We start from the raw sequence: 10,984 nt of genomic DNA, 5'->3' as shown, positions 1-10,984 counted from the left end.
CAGATTTCCAGAATTTCAAGCTAGCTAAGTGAACGGCAACACAAGTTTCATCTGGTTTAGAACCATAGAATCCCTACACAGTGCAGGAGGCCGCCATCTGGCCAATCGAGTCTGCGTCGACAACAATCCCACCCAAGCCCTATCCTCATAACCCACGTAGTTACCCTGCTAATCCCCTTGTCATTAAGGGGCAATTTAGCATGGCCAATCAACCTAACCCACACATCTTTGAAGTGTGGGAGGAAACGGGAGCTCCCAGAGGAATCATAGAATCTCCAGAAGGAGGCCATTGGGCCCACCAAGCCTGCACCAACAACAGTCCCACCCAGGTCTCATCCCCATAACCCCACACATTTACAGTCCTAATCCCCCGGCACGAAGGGACAATTTACTATGGTCAATCGACCAAACCCGCACATTTTTGGAGTGTGGGAGGAAACCCACACAGACACGGGGAGAAATGCAGATTCCACACAGACAGCAATCAGAGGCTGGAATTGAACCCGGGTCCCTGGCGCTTGAGGCAGCAGTGCTAACCACTGTACCACCGTGCTGCACTTCAGTCAAGGCCATTGGTGAGCTCAAACAGATGAAAGGATCGGTAGAGACTAGGTAGAGACTTGTGACACCTGCTGGCCTAGGGAGGAGAAGCAGTACTAAACGTCTGGAGAGAGTTGTGTCAGGGTCCTCAATTCACAAACCAACTGTCCTGTTAGAGGAGAATTGTACAGACGCCGCTGAGAGTAGAATATAAAAACTGCACCAGCTGGAAGGTCACAAGTTAAGAAATTGCATTCAAATACACCTGACATTTACAAACCCAAATAGAAGCAGGATGTCAAAAAGTGTTCAATAAACAGCTATCACCAGAGGTGTGAATTCTTCATAATTTGTATTTCTACATTTAATTTTATTCCGATACACAAGTGGGTTAAACTGTACACAGCTAACAAAACCTTGAGTAGCGTGGCTGAGTGTTAATATTGTATTGTACTGGTTGAGGGGAGTCTGAATGATATTACTTTGCGTCTGCACCGACAACAATCCCACCCAGGCCCAATCCCCGTAACCCCACACATTTACCCTGCTATATCTAACAGCCATTAGTCCAATCGCCACCTTAATTCATTTCAATCGCTGTCTGGTGCTTAGCATTACATCATAGGCAGCGCTGGACGGCAGGCAGACTTTGCAGGGATGATCAATCATGTTCATTCTTTCCACACTCTCAAAACTAATTGCTATACTGCTACTATAATCCGTGACACAGAGGCATCGGGGTCTGGATTGGTTCTTGAATTCCACTGCGCAGTTAAGCCGAGCTCTTCCTCAAATTAAAAACGGAATTGGCCGGAAATAGTCGGGTGAGATTTGCGGAGAGAGAAACAGTTTACACTTCACGCCAGTGACAGCTCGAGTTACTTCCAGCATTTTCTGACTCTCTCTCAGATTTTCGGCATCTACAGTATTTGTGCACCTTTCCCAGAATAGATACAAATGAACTGCCCAGTGTGACTAGGAAGGGAAATCAAGTGTGCAAGCGTGTAATTGAAGTAAAATACCTCTTATGGACCAACTGGAAAGGGATACTGCTTTGGACTCAACTATCCAGTGGAGATGGGCTTTATTGTACCCTGGTACAAATATTCACATACAGTACTTAAGACTTAAACACTCACTTCAACAGTCAGTAAATACCACATTAAAAACAACATACTACGTTCTAACAAGGTTTTTTGACAGTGACAAGAATCTGGCAATTTACTTTAGCTTTGCAATGGAAATTACCAGTACATTTACATTCGGGGAGGGTTTTTACTGGCTGCACGACAGGTTTTTACCTTGTTAAACAGTTTCAGGATTTAAAGAGTTTTTTTTTTAAAGTCACATTTCAGTGGGACAAATATTAAAACAGTCTTCTATACACAAGCTCATGCTAGAAAAGTAGCTTGGAAAAAATATTTAAATTCACAAACATTTACACTTCACACATTTACAATGGAGAGATTTCATTTGGATTTCCTTCGTTTTGTTTGTGTGGGGCTGGTGCCTGTACTGGTATCTAGGAGAAAGAGGATGGAAAGAAAATAAGCCAGTGTTTCCTTGTTTAAAATAGAGCAGATATTCATAGATTGTTCAGATATGTTACTAAAGGTACATCTGAGCTTACAGTCCACAAAAAAAATTAGATCCAATACTCATAGAATCCCTAACACTGCAGAAGATGGTCATTCGGCCCATCGAGTCTGCACCAACAGCAATCCCACCCAGGCCCTATCCCCGTAACCCCACGCAATTACCTTGCTAGTCCCCCCCGACATGAAGGGGCAACGTATAGCATGGTCAGTCAACCTAACCCGCACATCTTTGAACTGTGGGAGGAAACTGGAGCACCTGTTGCGGCATGGCAACAGGGCCTCACAGCGCCAGGGACCCGAGTTCGATTTCCGGCTTGGGTCACTGCCTGTGTGGAGTTTGCACATTCTTCCCGTGTCTGCGTGGGTTTCCTCCGGGTGCTCCGGTTTCAAAGAACAAAGAACATTAACAGCACAAGAACAGGCCCTTCGGCCCTCCAAGCCTGCACCGACCATGCTGCCCGAATGAACTAAAACCCCCTACCCTTCTGGGGACCATATCCCTCTATTCCCATCCTATTCATGTATTTGTCAAGACGCCCCTTAAAAGTCACTACCGTATCTGCTTCCACTACCTCCCCTGGCAGCGAGTTCCAGGCACCCACTACTCTCCGTGTAAAAAAATCTGCCTCGTACATCTCGTTTAAACCTTGCCCCTCGCACCTTAAACCTATGACCCCTAGTAATTGGCTCTTCCACCCTGGGAAAAAGCTTCTGACTATCCACTCTGTCCATGCCTCTCATAATCTTGTAGACTTCTATCAGGTCGCCCCTCAACCTCCGTCGTTCCAGTGAGAACAAGCCAAGTTTCTTCAACCTCTCCTCATAGCTAATGCCCTCCATACCAGGCAACATCCTGGTAAATCTTTTCTGTACCCTCTCCAAAGCTTCCACATCCTTCTGGTAGTGTGGTGACCAGAATTGAACACGATATTCCAAGTGCGGCCTAACTAAGGTTCTATAAAGCTGCAACATGACTTGCCAATTTTTAAACTCAATACCCCGGCTGATGAAGGCAAGCATGCCGTATGCCTTCTTGACTACCTTCTCCACCTGCATTGCCACTTTCAGTGACCTGTGTACCTGTACACCCAGATCCCTTTGCCTATCAATACTCTTAAGGGTTCTGCCATTTACTGTATATTTCCTATCTGTATTAGACCTTCCAAATGCAGTACTTCACATTTGTCCGGATTAAACTCCATCTGCCATCTCTCTGCCCAAGTCTCCAACTGATCGATATCCTGCTGTATCCTCTGATGGTCCTCGTTGCTATCCACAAATCCACCAACCTTTGTGTCGGCCGCAAACTTACTAATCAATCCAGTAACATTTTCCTCCAAATCATTTATATATTACAAACAGCAAAGGTCCCAACACTGATCCCTGAGGAATGCCACTTGTCAGAGCCCTCCATTCAGAAACGCACCCTTCCACTGCTACCCTCTGTCTTCTTTGACAGTACCCACCTTGCCAGCTCGCCTCTGATCCCATGCAACTTCACCTTCTGCACCAGTCTGCCATGAGGGACTTTGTCAAAAGCCTTACTGAAGTCGATGCAGACAACATCTACTGCCCTACTCTCATCAATCATCTTCGTCACTTGCTCAAAAAACTCGATCAAGTTCGTGAGACACGACCTCCCCTTCACAAAACCATGTTGCCTCTCACTAATACGTCCACTTATTTCCAAGTGGGAATAAATCCTCTCTCGAAGAATCCTCTCCAATAATTTCCCTACCACTGATGTAAGGCTCACCGGCCTGTAATTACCTGGATTATTCTTGCTACCCTTCTTAAACAAAGGAACAACATTGGCTATTCTCCAATCCTCTGGGACCTCCCCTGTAGTCATGATGTGGAGATGCTGGCGTTGGACTGGGGTGAACACAGTAAGAAGTCTCACAACACCAGGTTAAAGTCCAACAGGTTTATTTGGTAGCAAATACCATAAGCTTTCGGAGCGCTGCTCCTTCGTCAGATGGCCCACTCCATCTGATGAAGGAGCAGCGCTCCGAAAGCTTATGGTATTTGCTACCAAATAAACCTGTTGGACTTTAACCTGGTGTTGTGAGACTTCTTACCGTGACCTCCCCTGTAGCCAGTGAGGATACAAAGATTTCTCTCAAGGCCCCAGCAATTTCCTCTCTCAGTATTCTGGGGTATATCCCATCAAGCCCTGGGGACTTGTCTACCTTAATGTTTCTCAAGAACCCCAATACCTCCTCCTTTTTGATCTCAACATGATTCAAACTACCTACACATCCTTTCCCAGACTCATCACCCACCAAGTCCTTCTCTTTGGTGAATACTGATGCAAAGTACCCATTTAATACCTCGCCCATTTCCTCTGGCTCCATGCAGTCCACAGTCCAAAGATGTGCGGGTTAGGTGGATTGGCAATGTTAAATTGCCCCTTAGTGTCGGGGGGACTAGTTAGGGTAAACGCACGGGGTTATGCGGATAGGGCCTGGGTGGAATTGCGGTCGGTGCAGAGTCGATGGGCCGAATGTCCTCCTTCTACACTGCAGGATTCTATGATTCTAATTCACCTGGAGGAAACCCATGCAGACACGGGAAGAATATGCAAACTCCACACAGTCACCCAAGGGTGGATTCACATTACTGTGAGAAGAGCCCTCTCCCCATAACAAGTATGAAACATTGAAATCTTTTACAGCATTTTGCATGACGTACTGTGAATATTGCAATAACTGGCCTCTCCCCTTGGGCCAAAGATGATGATTTACCTAAAGAGAGGACCGACATAACCAGCCATCATGATCTGTTGCCTCCGGCCATACTAGGTTGAAAACGCCCCATCTTGTCTTAGAACACACAGAAGGTGGACACTGAATGATGGTGAAGTTGCGTTTGGCTGGAATGCCTCTATGGGTCAAAGTGCCTGCCAACACTATACCCATGTTTGCACATAAGAAATGGTCTCTTGGCCAAAGTGCCACAGAAACAGAGTTTTTCTTTCATTCATGGGATGTGGGAATGCTGGTTAGGCTAGCACCTATTGCTGCAGGCCATATGTGGATACACCCACAGTGCTGTTAGGGAGGAGTTCCAGAATTTTGACATGGTGACAGCAAAGGAACTGTGATATATTTCCAAGTCAGGATGGCCTGTGGCTTGGAGGGGACCTTCCAGGTGGTGGTGTTCCCATGTATCTGCTGCCGGACTCAACCCCAGCTCCCAACTCGACTTTGGTCTCCTGGGTCCCGACTTGACCTTCCTGGGCTTTGGGTCAGGCATATCTGGCTCCCCAGGCTCCAGCCTCGCCACTGCTTCTCTTCCCTCGGCCTGGCAGCCCTCAGCACGCTCACCAATGCAGTGTTCGCTGCTCTTCCAATCAGAGATGATTTCTCTCCCGCATTTGCTGCTGATAGGCTCACGAGACTGCTGGTCAGAAGCAAAGATGGGAGAGAACTGGCCTGTGATTGGAGCAGCAGCTCCAATAAGAATCTCCCTTGAAACCCACGTCTTTAGTCGGGATTTTGGAAACTGGTGATGGGGCCAACATAGAGGGGCTTCACATGTTGCATCCTGCCCATGGGCTGTACTTTAGACAAGCCTTTCTAGATGGTATGGGGAAAGGCAGGAAAATGGGGATGAGGAGGATATCAGCCATGGTTGAATGGCGGAGCAGACTCAATGGGCTGAATGGCCTAATTCTGCTCCTGTATCTTATGAACTTATGGTAGAGGTTGCAGGTTTGGAAAGTGCTGTCTAAGGAGTCTTGGTGACTTCCTGCAGCGCACCTTGTAGATGGTACACATGGCTACTGTGTGTTGGTAGTGGAGGGGGTGGGTGCTTGTGGAGGGGGTGCACATCAAGTGGGCTGCTTTGTCCTGGATGGTGCTGAGTTTTGTGTTGTTGGTGCTGCGCTCATTCACAATGAGTTTCAGTTCCAGAAAAACTTGAGTGGATAAAACTAGACTCTTCATTAAGCGTTACAAAACCAAGTGCAAACATCTTATTTTTGTGCAGCTCAAAGAGATCATTTTATTTGTGGTAAGACAGTTTTGAAAAGTTAGAAAAACCATAACAATGACTAATGAAATATTAACGCTACTCCACTCAGTGCTCTACCTCTCAAGGTGCTCTGGTTTGCCATCCAGCTTTGCAAAGTGGAAGCCTTCACAGGTAAATTAGTGAGGCATGACCTTCATGTTGAGTAAATCTATATGGCAAGCGTATTTTTCAGATTAGCACTATCTGTGCAAGTTCTCTTACTTTTTGATGGCAAAGGTAGACTAGGGACCCCCGCCTCCTCGCCCTTCCCCTGAGAGTGCAAGGCAATGGTAAACCAGCGCTGACAAAAGTTGCCAAGCCAACATCTCAGGGTGAAGCATCAGCAGATCAATAGCCAAGGACCTGCTTTCAGGCAGAGGACACATGAAAGATTGATCTAAAAATAGACTTGTAACTAACATAAATGGAACAAGTTCTCCCCATGAAATACAATACTCACCCCTCACACACATCAGGGTATTTTAACACTTTACTGATGTGAAAATGAGATTATACACTCTCATGATACATTCCAGATGAATCATAGAATCCCTATAGTGCAGAAGGAGGCCATTCAGCCCATCGAGTCTACACCGACAGCAATCCCATCCAAGCCCTTATCCCTGTAACCCCACGTATTTACCCTTCTAACCCTCTACAGTAAGGGGCAATTTAGCATGCCCAATCAATCTAACGCACACATCTTTGGACTATGGGAGGAACTGAGTCCCTGGCGCTATGAGACAGCAGTGCTAACCGATGAAGCTGGACTAACACGAGTTCAAGGTTCCATGATGGCTCTTGTCCTCCTGTCTCCGTCCAGTACTGGTTTTGCAAGATCAACAATTTCCACCCACAGCGAGACTGGGTCCTGGAAACAAAGTAATGGCTTGGTGCTCAGACTGGATTTCTCCACTCCCTTGCCCTCCTCCCCTGGGCATGCTGACGCAAGCTGGGACTCTTGGCGTTTACAACTGTGACCACACTTTCAAAATGTACTTCATTGGCCATAACGCACTTTGTGATGCCTGGTGGTTGCTATCTTTTTCTGCGCAAATTCCCACCAACTTCAGAGCCTAAACAGAGATGGTCAGCAATGGCCCAAAGGGGAAGGTTCTATAGCTAACACTGTTACCCAACACCCATTATGTTGGATCCATTATCCAACATGTGCACTTTTTAAACCAGAGCAGGGAGAAATGTCACTGGACAACAGAAGGCCCAGCATTGAACATGTTCCCTTCTCTCCAACCTTGAAACTGGATGGGGGTATGTGAGATTAAGATCAATTGCAGCAGCTCCATCTGCTGTCCTGGCTGAGATTGTCCAACTCAAATACTAGGCCTTGAATTAGGACTTTAAAGATTGTGTGGTCTAGTAGCCCACAGAGCAAAGCCATAGACTTTACAGCCTGGTAATACACAGGTAGTCCCAGGAGGCGGAATTCTCCAGGCAATCCGCCATGTGTTTTGCGGTGGCGGAGGCAGCCCACCATTAATTGGCAGCAGGATCTTCTAGCCCCGTCATTGCCAATGGAGTTTCCGGTTGAATGCACCCCTGGCCACCGGGAAACCCCACGGGGGTGGGGGGGGCACCATCAGCAGGACCAACAGATCCTGCCGGCGTGAATGGCCAGAAAATTCCAGCAAATGGCCCATGGGCTTTCAGTCCCTTTCACTACATACTCACCGGGAGAGTTCAAGGCAGATTAACAAATATTTCTAAGTCAGAAAAAAACCTGTTCAAAGAAAACTGAACCCACTTTCCACCTTCATTTTAGGGAATGAAGTCAATGCAGTCACTTAGTAAACTGTGATAAACTTGGGACTATTAGAACACGTGCACTACCTTTTGCTGCCCCTGTTGAAGAGCCTGGTCGTGAAGGCCTTTTCCGCTGTCCATTTTCAGAAGACTCCTGGAGGGACGAAGACTCCTCACTCTCCTTTTCACTCTTTAGGTTTCTTCTGCTTGGACTTTTTGATTTTTCTAGATTGTTCTTTGCTTCACTGCCATCAAAAAGTAAGTGAGCATTATTTCCTCCTTTTATTTAAAAAAAATCCTCTCAACAGAAATACAGAGACAATTAACACAAAAGAAAATAGAATTTGAAGGTTTATTTTTGGATTCCACAAATCACCAGAAAAAAAAGCTAGTCCAGAACAGTACATCTATTACCAGAATCTACAGCTGCTTCCCATGCTAGTCTTAAAAGCAATCAGTTAACTCTGATTTTATAACAGTATTTTGGCCAATATTTGGTGAAAAAACAAAACTGGTAACTTTTAGCACAATGTTAAAATAATAAATAGGACATGGTTCCTTTTCATAGAATCTTAGAATTCCTACAGTGCAGAAAGGAGGCCATTCGACCCATCGAGCACGCACTGACAACGATCCCATCCAGGCCCTATCCCCATAACCCCATGTGTTTACCCTGCTAAGGGGCAATTTATCATGGCCAATTAACCTAACCCGCACATCTTTGGACTTTGGGAGGAAACCGGAGCACCCGGAGGAAACCCACGCCGACGCGGGGAGAATGTGCAAACTCCATGCAGACAGTGACCCGAGGCTGGAATTGAACCCCGGTCCCTGGTGCTGTGAGGCAGCAGTGTTAACCACTGTGCCACCCTTTTCTGAGGATGTACAACAGGGAATTTCATCTCATGATCATTACACTCTACAGAAAAGGTGCCATTTAAGTTCAGGCCAGGCACCTCAATACTAGAACATTGTCTAATTTTCTCTAGCTCTCCATTCTTTGGGCTGAGGGAGAAAGACCATTTAATCTAAAACTGGTGACAAGAACTTCAGATCCAAAACCAAACCCTGAAGGTTGATATGGATGATCAGAACTTCTTCTGGTTTAAGCCAGGGTATACGAGGATCAAAACCTCTCAGCAAGAAGCCAGTGTTTTTCTTCTTATAGTCACAATTGCATTTCTTACCGTTAAGACTTGAATATATCAATTTGCACAAGAAAAGTAAACACAAAACCAATCCAATACAGTGTTACAATTTGCATTTTGGTAAGTTCTCAGTCCCTGTTGGGCCTACTCCACCACAAACATCATCAAATCCATAATATGTTTTAAATCCATGGGTCTTTGGACTTTAGTTTAGTTTTTTTTTAGTTTATTTGTTATGTCAAAGGAGGCGTATATCAACACTGCAATGAAGTTACTGTGAAAATCCCCTCGTCGCCACACTCCAACGCCTGTTTGGTTACACTGAGGGAGAATTTAGCACAGCCAATTCGCCTAACCAGCACGTCTTTGGACTGTGGGAGGAAACCGGAGCACCTGGAGGAAACCCACGCAGACACGGGGAGAATGTGCAAACTCCACCCAGACAGTGACCCGAGCCGGGAATCGAACCCGGGTCCCCGGCGCTGTGAGGCAGCAGTGCTAACCACTGCGCCACCGTGTCGCCCCCACCTTAAAAAAGACACCAGTCAAACAAATTAAAAACGCTTCAAACGTGAATAAAACGTACATGCTGTCAAACCAAGTTGGTATGCCAACACAATACTGCAATGTGGCAACAAATCGTTCATATCTGTGGGTCCTCCCGCAGGTTTCACCCATCCAGCAATGCTGATTCAATGGCATTTGCAGAAACATGGAAGCCAGTTGTCTCTGGGACAAAACTTAATTCATCTGCACCCAAAGTTGGTGCTTGTAATTCATGAGGAAAAATGTCAACAGTGCCTCTCCACCCTAAAGCTTCTCTGTCACCATGCTAAATTGCTTCTCGGCCTCTTGGCTAAGATCAAGTGTGGTTGTGCGGCTGCTGCGCTTGGTTGAGGTCATTGGGTTGCATTTAAGCTTCATATGCTTCATATGAAGCAATTTTTAAAAGCGGTATCTCGACCATTTGGCTAAGATGCAAATGAGATCAAGCCTGGGGAGGCAGAGACGTCTGCCTACTCCAATCAGCTTGGCTCATGTAGATCAGGCCCAAGACAGGGTAGAGGATTGCATGCCCTGTCTTGTCAGCCTGGATCGGAAATGTCTCAACTTGTTGAGACTCTGAATTGGACTAGATCTGATTGAATTGGAAAAGTATATAAAAAAAGAAAATCGCAAAATGCAAATGAATCAATGCTGTTGGTACCTCTGCCTTTGTACATTTTGTTTAAGTTGATTAATACTATTGGTGTAGACATACCTCTGACCCGTTTCATTTCCAACATTTAAGTCTTCTCCTGCATTAAAAAAACCCACAAATTGATTAATGAAAACAAGGCATTTTCACTGAAGAAGACATTTACAGCTGCAGACTAATTGCACCATCCACTGGAGAGCGAGAAAAGAGGGGGAGAAAAAGAGAAAGAACAAAAATTTGCATTTCACTCACTCCGGCTGCACTAAATCACTTTACAGCTAATTGAATACTTGTAGAGTGTAGTCAACTGTTGTAAGGTAGCAAAAACTACAGGGTCCCAAAAACAGCAATGAGACAAATGATCAGATCCTCTGCTTTAATAATATTGATTTTGAAGGATAAATGTTGGCCAGCAGATCAGGAAAATTTCTTCAAACTAGTGCCACAATATATATCATATTTAAACTAATCTCATTTGAAAGGCCACATTTTGACAGTGAAATTATCCCATAGGGCTCAGTAGTTGGGTCTCAGTCACTTGGGTCTGCTCATATCCAGCTTAGTTTTAAGTCCAGAAGGCTGTGTTGCCTGCCTGGTGTCAGGGTTCAGGGCACCTTTCTTGCCTGCCTGGTGTCAGGGTTCAGGGCACCTTTCTTGCGCACTTACCAGACAAACATTCTGTTCATAGACTACATAGGAGAGAAGGAAAGGACAGGGTGCAG

The 10,984-nt window shown here is 45.7% G+C and overlaps 1 protein-coding gene across 10 annotated transcripts in view; it reads right to left on the bottom strand.

Moving 5' to 3' along the window:
• Positions 1-456: 456 nt before the first annotated feature.
• Positions 457-10,984, bottom strand: part of ncoa6 (nuclear receptor coactivator 6) — a 68,838-nt gene continuing 58,310 nt past the window's right edge. For 8 of the 10 annotated variants that reach the window (XM_078236791.1, XM_078236795.1, XM_078236792.1 and 5 more), the window contains 3 exons: positions 10,326-10,362; positions 8,004-8,161; positions 457-2,062 (listed from right to left, as the gene is read on the bottom strand). In XM_078236791.1, the coding sequence (XP_078092917.1) occupies positions 2,010-2,062; positions 8,004-8,161; positions 10,326-10,362 (248 nt within the window). In that variant the 3' untranslated portion in view covers positions 457-2,009. The remainder of the gene's footprint in view (positions 2,063-8,003; positions 8,162-10,325; positions 10,363-10,984) is intronic. The other 2 variants (XR_013500308.1, XR_013500309.1) reach the window with 1 other exon arrangement.

The sequence above is a fragment of the Mustelus asterias genome, chromosome 20 (genome assembly GCF_964213995.1).
Source record: "Mustelus asterias chromosome 20, sMusAst1.hap1.1, whole genome shotgun sequence".
Taxonomy (NCBI): Eukaryota; Metazoa; Chordata; class Chondrichthyes; order Carcharhiniformes; family Triakidae; genus Mustelus; species Mustelus asterias.
This window is presented reverse-complemented; position numbering and strand designations above follow the sequence as displayed.